The 19,954-nt window shown below is 40.9% G+C and overlaps 1 protein-coding gene across 4 annotated transcripts in view; it reads left to right on the top strand.

Moving 5' to 3' along the window:
* The first annotated feature begins 361 nt into the window (after window positions 1-361).
* Rasgef1b (RasGEF domain family member 1B) overlaps window positions 362-19,954 on the top strand; it is a 553,928-nt gene continuing 534,335 nt past the window's right edge. For 2 of the 4 annotated variants that reach the window (XM_021719688.3, XM_078021465.1), the window contains exon 1: window positions 364-1,040. In XM_021719688.3, the coding sequence (XP_021575363.1) occupies window positions 972-1,040 (69 nt within the window). In that variant the 5' untranslated portion in view covers window positions 364-971. Of the gene's footprint in view, window positions 1,041-19,954 lie in introns of all 4 variants that reach the window. The other 2 variants (XM_005339699.5, XM_021719690.3) reach the window with 2 other exon arrangements.

The raw sequence follows: 19,954 nt of genomic DNA, 5'->3' as shown, positions 1-19,954 counted from the left end.
TGGTGTGGATATAAAGGCAGGGCCACACCTATCTGGATCAGCCACCAGCTGTGTCCATCCTTGATTTCTGCTTGTGCTGCCAAGGCCAGGGAGGGACCTGTGATTGTGCAACATACCTGGTCCAGGCCTAGTGCCTTACCTTTGGGGGCTTACCTGAGCTGGACCCCTTTGATAGTGTGGGTTAATATAAGAGCAGCAGTGGAAGTTCCTCCCTGTCAGGCATGGGGAGCCTTCTCTCTTTCCCAAAGGAAGGAAGGGTGGGGCTTGCGCAGCCCCGCGGAGGCGCCCCTATGGGCAGCTTCAGTTTTGCAGCAGTCACTCGCGGGGGTCAGTCAGTGCACCACAGGCAACGCCTTTTCCACCTTCGTTGGCGCAAACCAGGGGAAACTAGGGAAGTGGGTCATCCGGGCCGGTTCCCATGAACACATCTCCCCCACCTTCGCCTCCCACACTCCCGCGGAGCTTCAGGTATCTGCTCTGGTCAGCGGTGTCGCCAAAGCGTCCCTGTCGCCAAAGCGTCCCTGCCCAGGGAGGAACCCAGCTGGTCCCTGCGCCACCGCGCTGTGCCCGCCGGCTGCCCTTGCCCGTGCGCCGCCATCCGTCCTGCGGCGCCGTTGGCCCTCCCGCCACCCCCTCGGCGGGGCCCTTCCCTCTACTATGGTAATAGTGACATTCAGCGGGAAAGGCGAGCGCAGAGCGCGGCGACCGGGCTCCGGCTGCGCGGAGGCTGTGGCCACCGACCCGGCCGCGCGCACCTGGTGCCCCTAGACTGACGGGGGCTGGCAGCGGGCGCAACCTCCGCGCTCCGCGCGCCTGGACCCCAGCCGCCCGCGATCACCTGGCAGTCCCCGAGCCACCGCCCCTGCTGGTCCTGGAGCTTCAGGCAAGACGTCGCCGCTCTCGGGCTCTGGCGCAGCCAAAGGACAGAACCAGCGCGTTGGGAGAGAGAGACCCGGCCTCACTGCTTGTATATGGCAAAGTTTCTCGCCGAGCTCCTGGGCTGCACACTGCCGAACAAGGGCGCCTCTCCCATGTTTGAGGTAGGTGGAGGGTGTGTCTCCTCTGGACGGCCATCTGCGGTGGTGAGCGACCCCTGACCGGACCCTGGGGACCCCATGAGTTGACAAGTGTACAATCTCACTTGCCTGATTTCCACATAGACTTCTGGGGCGGGGCAGGGAGATGATGGCGCGGAGGAGACCAGAAGCCCTGGAGCCCAATTCCTGCCTTCCTGTCCCTCTGTGCGTCTTTTTGGTTTTTTTCTTCCCTAAGTTGACAGGCGAACACGTTTCCTGTCAATCTGGATGAGTTTTGCGAGTTGTTCTTTACCTGTAATGCCAGAAATATATAAAAAAAAAAATGACCAGTCTCCTACAGTCTCTCTTTGCTATCTACTTTGTTTATAGCTTTTAGTCTGAAAAAAAAATATTATTGGAAATATCTTTCAGTCAAAAGGTTTCTACCACCAATCACTCCCCTCCCCCAACCTCCAGAGCGCATAGCAAACTCCATGTAAGTTAACTCATTTCTTCTGTGAGTGAGATGCACTGGGAGCGAGGAGGGTTAAAATAGGATCTGCAGAATCAGGTGAACTCATCGCAATTCTGAAGGCAGGTACATCTAATTGCTCACACCTGCCTGTGGTGGCAAGGATGCTGCTGTAAGCATCTCTGAAAGGAGCTGTTGTGCTTGTTGGTCCTTCTGGGGGTAAAGGGGATGGTGGCATCAGCGGTTTCATATGAGATCCATATAGGGAGAGCTTCATGCTGTGACCCCTGACCTCTACAATCAGAACAGTGTTCTTTGTCTTACTCTCCCTTACTGACTGTGTAATAAGTAGGCAGGCGTGGACCAGGGGCTGTGTCTCTGGCCAGGTTAACCAGTGCTGCAGTCTCTGTGTGCACTACATTCTTAGGCGAGGGGCCTCACAACTTTCCCTGCCAGCCTCCCAGCTATTGTACAGCCTCCTCTACCCTCCTTGTCAGCAGTTCCTCACTGGCCAGGAAGAAACAGAACTTGGGATGCAGGAGTTTGTCCTTCAGCAAGGCACCTTTTTTAGATTCCAAAAGTTTTTTGAGTGTTGGTCTTTGATTTAAAACCCTTGTATCATCTTTTCAAAGGTAATTGATATATGAGGAATATAAGCTCTTAAAGAGATGACAAGAAGTTGAGTTAGTCCAATGGAGTTCTTAAAACATCACTGATGTTCAGAAATTCATCTCTGGCTGCCCCTGGATCTCTTCTCACCTTTGGCAACTGCAGGTGTCCTTACCTTCTGAGATCATATGGAAACTTTCATTTGATTTGGGAGCTCAAATTGTCCAACCCATAATCTCTGCAATGTGACACAATGGTTTTTAAGCAGGGAAACCACAATGTAAATGATGAGGAATAGCTAAGAAAGCAAGAGTGGAGAGAGAAATACCAGGCCCAAATGCCTGTGCAGTTGGTAGCCTGAAGTCTAAAAAATAATGAAGAACCCAGAAAAGTAAAGTTTCCCACACCTGCTGTGAAAATTAGCACCTTCTTTGGTATGCAACATGAGAAGCCCATTTACTGCTCATTTTTTTTTTGAAAGAAAGTGTTAGGCACCATTTAGGGGTCATTCTGGAGAGCTGAGACCCTCTTACAAACTTGCTTTTTTCACTGAATTTCTCTTCAGTTGTACTTGGACTTTTTTTTCTTAAATCACCAAAACCCATGACAAGTGATTTTGTTGTGTGCACTGCCTTTTGATTGTATATTCCTACCTGTTTTATTCTCTAGCCAATAGATGCCTAACCTTGATTTTTTAGAATTATTGGTTTCCAATTATCCCAGGGAAGAGGTGGCCTCAAAAAGTATCCAAAGACATGTTTAGACAATTTTTTAAAAGTGAGTATTTTGTCCTTGAAGAGTTCAAGGAGAAGGGAATTCCCTCAGTCCTTGGGTAACTCCTCATATGTTATTTTCCACCTATCTAGGGGCAGGAGCTACTTGTAGCATCAATTCTGTCTTTTTACAAAAGGTTGATTCAGCATTGGCTAAATTGACCTAAAGCAGTCAATTCAGCTATCCATGTTTAATCAATGTTACTGGAGAAGTTATGTGATCATTCCTTTCTTGCCTTTGCCCAAAGAGATGAGGAACTGAGTCAGGCAAATGCTTTGAGGATGCTTGCTGCTGGGCAGGGGTCCCAGCACACTCTTGATCATTTTTGCAGAGACTGTCACCCAGCTCCCTACATCTGGGATGGAGAGAAATGTGTGAGAAAGATATTCTTAAACCTTTCTGAGTATTCATTTCCTTAAAGTGAGAGTGCTAGGACATTGAGAAAAATTTAGGCAGCTTTTTATTTCTACCAAATGCACCAATTTTATTTGTGGAGATTGCTTTTAGTTTCAGAGAGATCAGGAAAAGAGGTGTTTTCATAGTGAATAGCCTTTGGTTAGAATGTGGCCAAGAATATAGTTGCACCCACACAGGCCATTAGGTTTTCATGGAGGTGATTATGCCTAAATTGAGGACCTCTTATGTGTTTGGAGTTGTCTTACAAGGGAGGAGGGGGAAGGGATGCCTGGTTATGGACAAAAACATCACTAAAACAGCTCCAATATGCACCTACCTGTATTGTCTTCAGAGGCCAAGCTCAGAGGGTATGCACTGGAAACACACAATGTCTTAATAGTCTTTTTGTTACCTTTTGTTTTACTTCTTAGTAAACAATGTAAATTTGCAAAACAAGTCTTAGAACAACTTAAAAATTTCCAGAACAAAGCAAAGGAGAGTAAGTTTGCTCCAGGGTTATGGTAGCACTTGGAACACTGGCCTGGATTTTTGGAATAATGTTTGCACCATACCAAGACAGAGAACCTACAGAAAGAATGGACTTGCTCTGTATTCTGATGTCTAGAAAGGTAGGAAATGTACAAGAAGGTGTTTTCAGATCTAGCACATGCCTGTGTGCTTGCAGGGATGGATGTCTGGTCCTGGCATCCATTCTTTCCCTTTTGAACTCTAATGACTATGAACCTCCAGCCTGTCTTGTTTTGCATCATGTCTTAGTGATGGGGTCTGAGCTCCAGAACAGGAAATGACTGGAGAATAATACATTTAGAGGCTATTGCTTTTTCCTCTCCTAGGACTTTTTATCCTACTCCACAAATCTGCGTTTTAAATCCCTGTCTTTCATCATCTAACATGGTGGAGTATCTTTAAGGAGTCATATCCATTGGATGAACACATATGGCTCTATAAAAAAGGGATGTTTACCTATAATCCCGACTACTTGGGAGGCTGAGGCAAGTGTTAGGCCAAGTGTTAGGCCAGCCTCAGCAATTTAGGGAGACCCTATCTCAAAAAAAAAAAATAGGTCCAAGGCATGGGGGGGTGGTGGAGTGAGGGGTGGGTTAGGGATGTTCAGATTCATGCAACTATTCATGGATGTGGTCTCTAGAGTTGTTAAATCTCATGTGTACTCTACATATTTCCACATTCTGCTTTCTGTCTTCATCAGTATTGCTTCCTAACTCATGTCTGTGATCTCTTCAAATTAGGAAACATTTTTCCTTCCATAGTATTACTTCCTAACTCAAGTATAACTTTATTTTAATCTATACATAGTAACTATCAGTTGTCATCTACTTTGGGCCAGGCATTGTTCCTAGTGCAAAATATATATCATTTTAGCTATTCTACCACTAATCTTGTGATACAGGTGTTGGCAGCTGTGTGTCACAGAGGAGGAAATTAAGCTTTATGGAGTTTAAGTAAATTGCTTAAAGTCACTCTAGTAATGTGTGCCAAGCAAGGATGCAAATCCAAGCTTGTTTGATCTCACAGCTCACACACCTCCTCCAACTATGGTTACTTTGTATATTGGAGTTTGCTTTGTTTTGACCTTTGTTGTCTACCTTCATCCCTAGATATCCTCTTTTTTGAAGAAGGAAAGATAAACCCCCATTCTCTCACTGTCTCATGTTACCCTGGGTGGCATGGTGACCTTGCTCCCAGAGATATTCAATAAAATGCTGATTGTATTTGAAGATGTTGTTGAGGGAAGATTCAAGTTCAAATGTTATTGCCTGTTAGAGATAGCTTCCATTTATAGAGCATTTCCTGTGTGTTGTCCTGTTTTATTATCCTATAGTACTATCAGGTAAGTAGTATTGTCATTCATGTTTTATAAATGAGGAAGCCAAGGCTCACAGTGATTACATGAATTGTTCAGTGTCACTCACCTACTAGGTGAGAGTCACCTAGTGACTACTAGGGTCTAATCTGGAAAGTAAATGCCAGACTCTTCACTGCAGGGCTTTGGCAGCCATTTGCATGAACTTACCTTGTTTCCTCATTTCTAATGTTGGGGCTCATCTACTCTATCTTTTGTGTGATTACCCAAATCATCCTTCTAATAGCCCAACTCAACACAGTGCCCATTTACTTACCCAGTTGTTTAGTATAGATTAGTTTAGTACAGATTCAGCAGGGTATGTGCACCTCCTTCACAGTATGGTCCCTGCCTAGTTTTCTTACCCACTCTTTCCTTCCTTTTAATATATTCTCACTGTTCCAGCAACTTGAATTTTCTCTCATTTCCTGATCATATGTTGGCACCTCCAAGCTCTTCTGCTGCCTGGGGTATTCTCCTAATAGTCACCTATTTTATCTGGCTTTGAGATTCAGCCCAAATCTCTTCTCCAGATCTACTCCCTTGGCAATGTCCCACCCTTCACAACAGGCCCACTGAATATCGTGTGTGTGTGTGTGTGTGTGTGTGTGTGTGTGTGTGTGTGTGTATGAGACCTTGATCAACTTTCTCTTTGAATTTCTTTATGCTTCAACAGGGGTAATAGTGCTTAATACAAGTTGATAAGTGTTAAGTGAATTGATGACTAAAGAGTACTTACAATAGTGTGCAGTACCTGTTGATTTTTGAGACTGGTGCCATGTCTGTGATTTCTTCAATATTAGGAACCATTTTTCCTTCCACCCTACCTAGTATAGTATTTGGCACATGGACACTTGCATAAATGTCTGATGGATCAAATTGATCTTCTAACCTGAAATTTCACAATTTTCTTTGCCTTTAAGTGGTTTGTTGTTCAACCGAAATTCAGAATTAACTGGGCCCTGTATTTTTGTTTAAAACACCAGGCAATTCTATCTGACCTTGTCCTTCTTCTCCCCTAAACCCACTTCCTACTCACCTGTGGAATCCTTATCCATGTTTTTTTCTCTTTAAAGCCCCTATCTACCTTGCCAGAAACCTTGCCTCAGGCCAAGGGGGCACCAGTGAATTGCAGCTTGGCCAACTACCTGTTCCCACTGCCTCACTAATATGAAATGCTGGAGTGAGCAAACTTGCTGTTACAAGTATCAGGGCTGTGGCTGAGAGGTGCATTCCTAGCATCCTATTTACTCATTCTTCATGTGTTCACCAACTCATTCAATCATTCATGTATTCAACAGGTTTTATTAAATGCTGTCTTTGTCCTGGACACCCCATGGAAGCCTTGCTGAGAGACTCAAACCATTTTGACTGTGATCCACAGAAATATATTTTGCATTGCAATCCTGTATGTGCTTAGCTACTTATACCAGTAACACTGAAATTAAGTTACAAGAATAATACTTTTCCTAATAATGTGGGATGTGCTTTAATCTTTGCAATTCTTTTCTTTCCTTTCCATTTCACTTCTTCCATTCCATTAAAAAATAAACTGGTAAAGACTCACTAAATTGATTTCATGGGTTGTAACCCACAATTTGAAGGGTACTGCTATATAGGATAATAAGATTCTATTTTTGCAAAGCAATTTATATTGCCCCATTATCCCAGCACTATATTTATGCATTATTACACTATACATTAAGATAGTCTGTGGTCTTGGGAAGCTAGTCACCATGAAAAATATTATTCCCTCTGGGAGAAAATGTTTCAGGATTTTGAACAACTAACTTACCAAACAACATTTGACAGATATCTTACTTTAAATTGGAGAGCATTTGTGTAAAAGTTTTGGCATGTTGCCTGAGCCTATTTTATGACATGATTTTTTTTGTTATTGTTTTAAATGATGTGCCTGAATTTCCATTTATTTCTCTCTTAGCATCCACTAATTTCAGATGTGCCCCCCTGCTTGGATGAATTCCCAGGGCTACATTTGATGAATCTCTCCAGTTTCATATTTTGGTTGACTGTATTCCTTCTCTCTTTCAGAAAGTTGTACCTTCAAGCAGTTTCCCTGCTCTAGCTCTTTATCTCTAATTTGCCTGTTAGAGATATTTATTTATTTATTATTATTATTTTTACAATGCATAATCAATCTCTTTTGTCTGTTAAAAGAATCTTGTGGGCTGGGGATGTGGCTCAATGGTCAAGTGTTTGCCTGGCATGTCTGAGGCCCTGGGTTTGATCTCCAGCACCATGGAGAATTCAAGAGAGAGAGAGGAGAGAGAGAGAGAGAGAGAGAGAGAGAGAGAGAGAGAGAGAGAGAGAGACAGAGGGCTGGGGAGAGGAGATGGGGGAAAGAGAGTGGAGGAGGGAGAGAGAAGAGAGTGGGGGAGGGAGAGAGAGTAGGGGGGGAGAGAGAGACAGAGACAGAGACAGAGACAGAGACAGAGGGCAGCGGGGGAGAGGAGATGGGGGAAAGAGAGTGGAGGAGGGAGAGAGAAGAGAGTGGGGGAGAGAGAGAGAGGAGGGGGGGGGAGAGAGAGAGAGAGAGAGAGAGAGAGAGAGAGAGAGAGAGAGAGAGAGAGAGAGAGAAAGGGAAAGTGAAATCTGGTACAGCCTTATCCCTCATTCTGCAGGGCTTTAAGCATCTAGAGAGTGAAACATGTGGTCAGGTTGTTTTGAAAGCAAATGCCTTGGGCAACTGTGGCTGTAGTTTCTGTGAATGGATGTTGGTGAAGGATCATGTAGGAGAGAAGTTTACTTTGAGAATAATTGCTCCTTTTGCCACATCTGTGCTTTCTATGAGGGTCATTTGAATTTTAAGCTAATGGCTCCTGGGTTTGTCTGTAAATCCATAGTTTTTGTTTGGGGGCCAATTGGACTGCTCTACCCATATCCGAGTCATTGAATACATAGAGGCAACTCTACTTACCTTTTGTGTTAGCTGCTTTTAAACTCTGCATGTGGTCCTAAATGCACGCATTTATTTATAGAATATTTGGTACCATTATGATTATATTGGTCTAATGGCTTCTTGCTGAGAAATGTTACATGGTTTTTCTTTTTTGTATTTTGCTAAGGAAAGGCTAGTGTTTCATATCTGACAAATGGCCAGTGCAGGCAGCATGTCATAGGGAGCAGGGATAGGGGCTTGACTCTTTGATGCATGTCCTTTTGCTTAGTTCCTTTCAGCTTATAATGGTGTTCTTGTATATTTTGATTTTTTAAACTTTGTATATCTTTGATAAAATACAATAGTCTAGTGGTAACATTTACACCAGGAAAGTTCTACCTACATAGGGTTGTCTTTTGAGGTGCATAGTAAAATGACAACTTCTTGTTTATCTCAATTTGTGATGAGTAAGGACTGTGATTTCCACTGTAAGAGAGTCTTAAATGTATTCTAAATACATTAAATACTGTTTCTCCAAATATCAATAATTTATCAACTATTCCCTTCACACCTCTACATTTTCAATCCCAAATGGAGGCCTCATCATTGCACTTGAACCCACCTGAAACTTGTTTTCTGTCCAACCCCATGGCCAGCCAAAAGAGCCACCTGCTTTACTTTCACCTAAAGTAGTGCTTTGCTGATTTATTTCTCTCTTCTTTTTCTTCTATGGTCAATCTGTCAGTTACTCCTGCAGATTCTTTCTTGGATTTAAATCATCATCTCCTCCTCCTCCTCCTCCTCCTCCTCCTCCTCCTCCTCCTCCTCTTCCTCCTTTTTCTTTTAAATATTTGCTTTTCTTCATTCACTGATCTAACAAATATTTTTGGAGTATCTTCTACAACCAAAGAGCAGTACGGTCTATAGAAGATTTTACAACCACAAGTTGCTTTACTTCCCTTAGGTCTCCATTCCCTCCACTCCTCCTAAATATTCTGCTAGAACACTTTATTGCCTTTTTATCCTCACTTTTATTCATAAGGGGCCACATGACTTTCTATTTACAAAGGCTTAAGTCTCTAAATTCTCTTAGATGATTTCTAAGGTATTTTTTCTAGCATAGCAATTATACTTCCTTTTTATTTTGGTGGTTCTGGGGTTTGAACCCAGTGCATTGCTAGACAAGTACTCTTCCACTGAGCCCACCAATTATACTTCCTGTAATTTTTTTCCCCATGGATCCTTACATATCAAATATAAATTCTGGCTCTTGTGCCCTTGCTTATACTATTTGTCATTCCTTAAATATGATCTGTTCCCATTCTTTCCATTCTTCCTAATTGAATCCTGCCTAACCTTCACAGTCATGACAAAGAGGCAGCCCCTCATGAAGCCTTTCCCAAATAGAGCAGAGCACACAGACTGGGGAATCACATATGTGGCTTTTAATTCTGGTCCCTTACTTCTTTGCAATGTGACTATTATGGTTTAAGTTTTAGGTATCCCCCAAAAGCTCATGTGTGAGACAATGCAAGAAAGTTTGGAGGTGAAAAAATTGGGTTATGGAAACCTTAACTTAATCAGTACATTAATCCCTGGTAGGGATTAACTGGGTGGTAACTGAAGTGGGGTAGGGTGTCACTGGAGGAGGTGGGTCCCTGGGGGCCTGCCCTTGGGCTTATATTTTGTCTGGTTGAGTGGACTTCTCAATCTGCTTTCTCGTGCCATGTTCCCAGCTGTTTCTCTCTGCCACACCCTTCCATCATAATGTTTTGCCTCACATAGGTGGAGGAATGAAGCTGGTTATCTATAGACTGAGACCTCTGAAGCCAGAAGCCCCCAAATAAACTTTTCCTCCTTAAAATTGTCTCGTCAGGTCTTTGTCACAGCAGCAAAAAAAGCTGACTAAACCCGTGGACTTAATTAAATAAGTTACTTTTGTGTACCTTAGTTTTATTGAGTTATTGTGATGATCAAAAATAATTCAAATAAACTACTTAGCATGGTGTCTTGCATACAGTAATTGACAAATAATATGTAAAATAGTGATAATAATAAAGTTGCACCTTGATTCCCACAGCCTGAGTTACCCCTCTTCTTTGACTGTTTTAGAACAAATCTTACACTCTGAATCTATCACAGTGCTAAGCAAAATATAGATGCTCAGTCAATGCTTATTAATTTTGAAAACATTCCATATGCTGTTTTAGCAGCATATGGAATAAAATGGGTACTAGTTTATTTCTGGATATATTTAATTTCTGGATATATTTTTTTCATGGAAGCATGCATGACAGCCACATCCTTTAGTGACTTGCCCACCCCCCCACCCCCATATGTATATTGTGATCTATGGGTTGTATAGTGCAGCTAAATTAGGCTGCAATTGTACAGATGATGATAATGTACTTTTACATGCAACTATGGCAGAGAAATACTTGAAAATGTGCCAATTACAAATGCCACTTAAGTTAAATTCAACCATAGATTGCAATAAAATTAAATACAAAGTATTTTTTTTCTTTTTCAGTTGGTTTGTAAACATGTATCCTCAATATAGGTCAAGTGATGAAAATCTGTGCCATAAGTCAAGATTTTATTTATCAGACCAATCTTCCATGTTTTTTGGTGAAGAATTCTAGTCCAAAGTCAGCTCAGATTACTTCAAAAGTAATTTACTCTAAGATGGGCAGGATGGCACAAGCCTGTAATCCCAGCAACTCTGGAAGCTGAAGCAGGAGGATCACAAGTTTGAGGCTAGCTTTAGCAACTTAGTGAGACCCTCAGCAACTTAGACTCTGTCTCAAAAAAATAAATAAATAAAAGGGAGCTGGAGATGTGGCTCAGTGGTTAAATCCACAGTACAAAAAAAAAATAGTACTTTACTCCAAAGAACACTTAGCTAGTGGGTTTCATGATCATATTTCCAGCAAGAAAGAGGGGATAATGATGTCCTACTTCTCTACTTCCCTGGAAACACTGTTGGTTGTCTGGAAACATGGGGATTTACTTTGATGGAGATCATTTGGACTTGACTGGAAGTCTAGTAAGAGTGCCAACAGAGAGACACATGGGACTGACAACCGAGTGGCAGTGTTATGAATTGCAGAGATTTCCAACAGGAGTCCTAAGATCTGTATTCCAAGCTTGACTCATCTCCTCACTGGCTGTATGATATTGGAGGAAATCTCCTGTCCATATCTAGTGTCAATTTCCATAGCTCTAACATGAAGGTATCAATATTCAATTTGCTTCACTTGCAGAAATGATATGAGGCACTAATGTGGTAATAAATGTGAAAGTCTTTTATAAAATGTCAGGCATTATGCAAAAAAATGTGAAATGCCATTACTATTACCATAATAAAGAGAATAGAAACCTCAGGTGTACATGGACATCCTGGGCTGGTAGAATCCTGCTAGCAAATGACCTGTCAGGGGTGGTACTACGAATGGTAAAGAGGGAAAGATGAAGCAGTCAGAATTTAAGGTACAACTCTGGGCTTCTGAATCCAATGCTATCGTCACTAAATAAGCCTCTTATCTTTTTATGTGTCTTGGTGTCCTCAGAAACTCTGCTGACAGCCTGAATTTCAGGCAACCTTAAGGTTCTATGGTTTCATTATCTGGAAATTTCTTTTCTAGGATGATGTTATTTGGAATATGATTATGAAGGGCTCTGGCAGGAAATTAATCTGACAAGAATTTAGACTTCTTAAGAAGGCTGCAGACTTGAATGGGTTCCCATTGGTCTTTGGAGTTTGAATTTTTGTCTTGGGCAGAGTCTAAAGTTTTCTAGAGAAAACCCTCCTTTGTAAAAAAATTTCTCATGGTGTCTATATATTGTACCCTACCTAGTGCATCTTGCCTGGGAGAGCCATATGGAGGTCACAAAGCAGGGTAAGGTTAGCCAGCCTCCAGGAGTCCATGGAAGGAAGGGGAAGACTGACATCCTCAAAGGCATCCTCCTTTTAGAAGTGGGTTCTCACCATGACCTTTACTATGCAGGTATATGAGAGGTTCATATGTGTTTACCTCGCCCCTAAGAGTCATTCTATTTAGCTTTGTCCACCTGTATTAGTCACAGACATCTCTGAGCTTTAATTTCCTCTGTACAAAGTAGATGTTGCAATAGATCCTATCTTATAAGGCAATGAAGTAGTGTACATATCTCAGTTAGCTTACTGTCCCGGCAATGTAGTTGTTCATAGTGGCAATAATAATTTGCTTACTAAGCTAGTCCTTTAACATCTCATGGTTTTATTTTTAAAAATTCAGTATTAATAATCATCTAGAATTGTGCAGACTATTTGCAGTGGGGGTGGGGAGAGTATGGAGAAAGGAAACAACATTTAAAAAAATCAGATGGATTTAATCCCCAGCATGGAAAACAAAAAACAAAACAAAACAAAAAACCTACCACCAATAACAAAAAAAAAAAAAAACACCTGATGGATAAAAAAGAAATATGATTAGACCATAAATTTGTTTCATTCCTTGTTCAAAGTTTAATGCCAACCTGTTACTGGAACTTTAGTAAACTTTTCCACTAAGAGTTCAAAGCACTTTAACACATTTTTTTTTATATCTGTAAGCTAATATTACAAGGAATGATGATAACACACTCAAAACCTCTAGGCAATCCCTATTCAGGGAATGAGAACAACCCCCAGGGTTAGTTAACAGGAGTAATAGGTTACCTGATGGTGAAAAAACATTTCCCAGGTTTGTATAGTTCATGTATGTAATGGGAGCCCACCTCACTGGGTCAGAGCTGAGATTTGCCTAGGTCCTCAGCGTGAAAACCCCTTGCATCTGTTTGTATCCAGAGACTTACATAGGGATTAAGGCACTTTGTGAGAACTCAACTAGGTTTATGAATAAAATTCTGTCAATTCGGGGGAGGGGAGATGTTAGTGACAGAAGGCAAATTGTGGGGAGGGGCTACTGGGTGGGCCATACCCAGATGGAGGGCCTGAAGGTTTGATGGTAGATTGCAGAAAAATAAAATGAGTGTGTGAGTTGAACTCCTTCCTTTTTCCCTCTGTCTCCTGAGCCTAGCAACCATGAAAAAAGAGCTGGACACTGATGGTCACGCATGCCTGCTGAGGGGCCCTTTCAGAGAGCAGAACTCAGTGCAAGGGGAGCATTGAGCAGTTGTGGCAGGGACGATGGATGCACACAGGCAACTTGCTGCCAGCACGGTCCAGGGTGCCTGGCCTGGTTTAGGGGTTCACATGACATAATTTCCCCAAGGGGACAATCATGGATACTAAAAGAAGAATCTGATGTCCTAAGGATGGGAATCAGGCAATGTGTCTTGCAAAACCTGGGTGTGAGAAGATGACTTATTTTGTAAGTCCATTTTATCCCACAAAATGAGATCATTTCATTCTGTCAACTTCCTTCTTTCCTAGTCCATTCTTGAATCAGAGTTTCCCAGAGGCTCAGGTAGGCCTTTTGTGAAACCTAAACCCTCCAAGTTATTTTTGTCCCCAATGAGCTTATTCTTGATGTTCATTTTAGTCAAGTTTCTTAGGTGCTAAGATATGTGTTATGTGTTAGGAGAGAGTAGGGTGGTGTGGGAGAAGCCAGGCATACACAGAGTGCCCACAGACAGACACAAATAGACTGATGTACATTTGGTTTACTCTTGGAATGGCCATGATGGTTACACCACATCATGACCAGTAATTAAAACAACTCCAGAAATCTTGCTGATTTTATTTATGAGCTTTGCTCCCAAACCTTAGTGTGTTTGTATATGTGAGGCCAAGCACATGCGGTGCTTCTCAGGGGTAAACAAATTGACCCTCTTTTCCTTTTGAGTTTCCCTTTTGCCTTTTTCCTCTTCTAGCTTAGGGAGTTCCTTTCAAAGGATCTGCGACATGGCTGTGTGTGACTTTCATTTTTTCCATCTCACTCTGCAAATAAAAACTGATTTCATTTTTTTCTCATGTATAAAGAAATAGTGCATCTGATTTCACAGGCCAGAAAGAAATGATTGGAACATTTCCAGCCAGGCCCTGGGGAAACCCCTAAAATTATCCACTACCTTATGGACTGTCCAGATTGTTTGTATGTGTAACTGGGTAGGATGGGGGCAGGGAAGAGGGATTTTGGAAATACAATTTTCTCATGCCCAGATGCTGCGGGTGAGTCAGATGGCTGGGTGAGTGCTCCTGATGCCTACTGTGATTTTTAAGAGTCTACTTGCTCAGTGCCAGGTTTGTATGTCCAAGCAGCTGGGCGGACCCTCTGGGGTTCCAAGTTAATGCAGCTCCTTCTCTCTGCACATTGCGCAGGCTTCCCTTATGTGTGATTTCTTCCTAGATAAATGCAGGAACTTTTCTTGTCTTATCTGGGATTTGCATCTTTGATTTGGAATTGCTTTGGGTTATAGTGACTAAGAAATATGCTCTCACTTAGCAGAGTTGATGGACAATAAACACTAATAATAGTCATCTAGAATTCACCAAAGCACCTTATATAGAAAAACTGTAGGAAATTATTTTATCCTATTTGTAGGCAAACACACATAGGCACATACATACACCAAACCAGGGAGCAGGGAATTAAGAAATATTATTTGTTGGAAAATAGTTTGGATCTAAAATTACCTAACTAGTCTTGCAGAGGATAAAAATATTTTACCACCTTTTTATGTGTATGTCTTACTTTTTAATAGGATAATGGTTACTAGGGGTTGCCGAGGTCAATAGAAAATAAAGAGATGAAGGTCAAAGAATGCAAAGTTGCAGATTTGTAGGATGAACAAGTCTAGAGATCTAATGTACAATATAAAGACTATGGTTAATATTTTAGTGTATTGTTTTGGAGATTTTTCCAAGAGAATAGATTTTAGATGCTCTTGCCACACACACACACACACACACACACACACACACACACAAGGGTAACTATGTAAGATGATGGCTATGCTAACTTGCTTTAACACAGTAACAATTTCACTATGCATATCAAAATTTCAGGTTGTATATCTTATATATACACAATAAGCACTACAAAAGTGTCACTGATTGAAATTATTGCAATAAGACACTTTGAAAATCATAAAGTAGTACAATAAACTATCTCAAATACAGGTTGAAGGTATATCTCAAATACAATGCAGGTTATGCCTACATGCCATAAAATATTGTTATTGCTTATAGAAGAGACATCATTAGTAAAGGGCTTCCTTATTTCTGGCCTTGCAGATGAATACGGTAACAAGTAGGAGGAGCTTTGATGATTTATTTCCAAAATTATTCACAAATCTTTTTGACCTTCAATATTCATGTAAATACCACTTGTCATTGTAGGTATTCCCATCTCTTCCTTTGATTTTCTTATGTCACTGTGTGAAGAGTACCTGGGAGAATAGTTATATTTTTCTCTCTATACAAATCATTCCCAAGGTACAGCAGTTTGAGGTGACTGTCCATGAGTTTGTTTTAGGGTCTGCTGTGGTGCTGATGGCTGAGAGTATCATCAATGGAAGAGAATAATCAACAGATTTTATGGAACAGTGCTTTATAGATTTTGAAGCACTTTAGACAAATCCTCTTATAGCTTTTGAAACATGAATCATTACCATTTCATGGATTTAGAAGCTGAGGTTCAGAGAGGAAAAGCATGTATCCTGAGATAACCACTCCCAGATAGTGATAGAGCTGGGACCTCAACTCTGTCTTTTGTTCCCAAGTTCTCCCACTCTTTCTAGGGCAACCTAGGTGTTAGTTATGGTGCCCTCACCAATTTAAGGAGATAACTGAGATGCATGCACATTAGTCATCTCCATGATGACTCAGGCATCTCCAAAGTAAAGGTGTGGCACTTCCCAATTTCACTAAGATTTCCTTGAATGGTTATCTTTTAGAGTTTAAGTTCAAATCTCTACCCTGTCATTTGCTGCTGCTTGTTTGTGTGACCATAGGTAAGTTACTTAACATCCCTAAGTTATAGTGTCTTCATCTGTAAAATGGGAACAGTAGTTACTTTAAGAATTCAATGAGAAAAAATAGGTATAATGTTAAGCATTATGACTGGTACATAATTAATATTAGATGTTACTTTTCTTCTTATTTTTTTCTTTTATTTTCTACTTCATAATTGGACTTGATTTTCATTTATATTCTTCTGTATTAATTGTTTTGAGGGTAGATATTGAGTAGATGTGTGACAGGAAAAAGAAAGGTCCAAAAGAAAGCATCTACTGTGTACTTTGTCCTTGGCCTACATGAAAATCAAATAGATTTCCCATAAGCAGAGTAGCAGCTAACAGTAATAGAAGGTTGGTTTGATTTCTTTTTCCTGGATGTTATGGTTTGGATATGAAGTGTCTCCTGAAAGCTCTTGTGTTAATGCAGGACCATTTGAGGTAAAATGATTAGATTGTGAGCTGTGACCTCATCAGCCCCTCCTAGTTTGAATGGACTGGGTGGGTGGTAACTGTAGGCAGGTGGGCATGGCTGGAGGAGGTGGGTCACTGGGTACATGCCTTGGAAGAGTTCATCTTCCCTGTGTCTCCTCCTTCTTTCCCTGTCTCTGCTTCCTGGCTATCATGTCCTAAGCAGCTTCCCTCTGCCCCACCCTTCCACACTGCCTCACTTTAGGCCCAGAGCAATGGACTCAGCCATCTATGGACTAAATGTCTGAACTATGAACCAACTTTCCCTCCTCAAAGGTGTTCTTGTTAGGATTTTTGGTTATAGTGATACAAAAGCTGACTCTGGGTTAGTAAATCAGCATTTATTTTTCTTTCTAAACTCTCTTGCCCACTGCATACTGTGTTAGGCTAGTTATTCATTCAACAGTATTTATTTATTCCCAATCACATGTCCTACGTATGTGCATGATGCTGTAAGAAATACAAAAGGAACAAGGTGTGGTCTCTGCCCCAAGTTTAATTAATGGTGCTTGTTTCTAAGCAGAAAAAACACAGACCTATTCAGAGCTGAGGTGTGGTGAAAATCACCAAGACTGGTCCAGGGTGAAGACCACATGGGCTTCGTCACTTCCTAACACACTTCCAAGTGCTGTGACACCACTTAAAGTATTTTTTCAAAAGGAGGAGTCAGTTTAAGAAGATATTATACTTTTCCAGATTGATTGAAAACAGCAAAAAAAAGTGCAATTATATCTGAGGTTGCATCCAGTTGTTAAAACTTTTTAAATCTAAAACGATTGGATTTCTGATTTTGCTTTGTAATGTGAATTTCTTTCCTCATATATAAAGTGTTCTAAATAAAAATACTTCACTGGGCTGTAAGCATATTAAATAAGTTATGGTGTGGAAAGTACCAGTGCCTGGCAAATGCTAGCAAGCACACAATTAGCAATATCTTTCTTTCCACATTGATGGATGTACTCCTTGTCTTTCCTAAACTAGAAGTTGGAAGTAAGTTCTCCTTTTGGAGTCTTTCCTTCTATGCACTTTTATTCTGCTAAGTGTTTGAGCACTATCTGTAGTAGCTTGTCATGACTCTACATACATAACCCCTCAAAGAGTTAAAATGCTGTGTGTCAACCTTTCTGGTTTGCTGGAGCTATTTAATCAGAGAAATCATTGTGGCTTTATTTTTTTTTTTTGATGCAACCCTTTGAAGGCCAAAGCAACTAATTAGAGAAAAAAGAATATAGAAAATCAATCTTTACTAACATTGACATTTCTTCCAATTGAGGCAATTGGTTTGTTTATATTTGTGAAATCCTGTAGAGATCTAAAATTATCCTAAATGACTACATTACAGGGCTCTAACGGGTTCTTGGTGTTAGAATGAAGATTATTTGAACATGAAATACATAATCAGAATTTGGAAAGGATCCAGCACATTACATAATCTCACTGGATAAGCAGTTTGTGCTGGTAACATCATCAAAGAAGCTTTAGGTAAAGAGGCAACAGTATAACTCTTTGAGAATCTATCCTACTTCAAAGTAGAGGGAAGAAGATTGTGTTGAGTTTTCTTTCACCTCTCCAGTTCTTGACCTTTCTACACTTCAAGCTCCAGAAATCTAATCTGTATGAAATACACCATCAGGGTTGTCTCAGGCTCAGTTGGTAATTGGTCTAGTTGGTAATTGGTCTGGATCAATGAAAAGCAATGGGCAGAGACTGGCGGGAACAGGGATTGTGAAGGCAAAACATTTATTACCTCAACTCCCTGTGTGGGGTCACCTTGGCCTATCTCTGTTTCTCTTCTTAAGATCACAGCCCCTATGAGGTGGCCTTTCCCACCAGCCTCTCTGTTTCCAGCTTCCTGTGGCTCTCCCTTTTCTTGACATTTTAGGGCTGGTAGTTGGGCATGTTACTATCCCCAAGATATTTACATCATGTCTGGTAATGTTCCTACACCCTGCCTACATCTTTGTAAATAGTCAAAAGTCCTATTAAACCTTCCTTAAATAACCTAATGTGAATATGTCATATATTTTCAATCAGATCCCTGAATGATAAAGAAAGAATAGCAATTTCCTCTTGAAAGATCAAAATGAACTTCTGAATTACTGGTTTATAAAAAAATTCTGCCCATTCACAAAAATGTTGATTGCCTCATTGCATGTACACATAAAGGTGGGTGAATTCACAAGATAAATTCATAAGAATGATATGTAATGATGTAGCTTGTGTTGATTGTGATTTGTGGTTAAATGGAATGGCATTTGGGTTGAATGGGAATGTTAGTAGAGCTTCATTAAATGGCAGAGTCTTAGAACACAGAGCCTGTAGAGATGGAGTGGCACAAACAGCACTGTATCTCAACTTCTTAGTGTGCAAGTGAGGAATCTGACTCCTCAAGAAGTTAGCCAAGGGCCCAAGATCAGATGACTAGTTTCTTTGGGCTGTAATAATAAAATACCATAGACTTGTGGTTTATAAGCAGAATAAATTTATTTCTCACAATTCTGGAGAAGGCCAAGGTCAAGGTGCCAACAGATTCAAAGTGTCCTGTTAGACAACCACTCTTTCACTCACCTCACCTGATGGAAGGCAAGAAAGACCTCTCTTAAGCCTCACTTGTAAGGCCATTAATTCCTTCATGAGGGTTCTGTTCCCATGACCAGATCACTTCCCAAAGTCCCCGAATCCTAATATTATCACATTAGGGGTGAGGATTTCAATATGAATTTTGGAGGAAGTTAACATTCAGACCATAGCAACTAACAGATCTGGGTCTTGAATCATATTTTCTGACTCTTGTTGTTTTATTGCTAAAAGTGGCTAAATTTAGTTTCTGTTACATAAAATACATGAATTTGACTTTCATTGGTCAGCTTGCAGTTAACTAGAAGTATGTGCTTAAGGGTGGTATTAAGGGTGGTGTTAAGGGTTTTGATTTTTTTTTAAGGAAATTAAGTGCAAATGGTGAATTTCACTTTACAATAAATCATCTGTCACATCACCGTAGATGAACAAACCAATATGAAGATGTTCACACTGTTTTAAATTTATTTATTTGTAAGGGAAGTGTGTGTGTGTGTGTGTGTGTGTGTGTGTGTGTGTGTGTGTGTTGAGGATTAAACTTGGGGACATTTTACCACTGAGCTATATCACCATTCCTTTTTAATTTTTATTTCGAGACAGGTTTCCACTAAATCTCTTAGGGCCTTGCCAAGTTGCTGTGGCTGGACTCAAACTTGTGTTCTCCTGCCTCACCGTGTGGAGTCACTGGAATTACAAGTGTGCACTACTTTGTCTGGCTCTAAGGGCATCTTTTTTTGCTGCATAGTATTTTTAATTGTAGAAAGTATAATTTATACTTGTGCTGAGTATAAATTTGTTTGTATAATTCATTGAATTATGAATTATACAAGCACTCAAAAAAGAATCCCATCCCAAACTCCGAATATATTTTGTTATTAAGAGGGTTTCCAGGGAACTGGTTTTTCTTCACTGTTTCA

Source organism: Ictidomys tridecemlineatus, chromosome 9 (genome assembly GCF_052094955.1).
Source record: "Ictidomys tridecemlineatus isolate mIctTri1 chromosome 9, mIctTri1.hap1, whole genome shotgun sequence".
Lineage (NCBI taxonomy): Eukaryota > Metazoa > Chordata > Mammalia > Rodentia > Sciuridae > Ictidomys > Ictidomys tridecemlineatus.
Note: the sequence above shows the minus strand (reverse complement) of the source record. Positions and strands in the feature narration are given on the sequence as shown.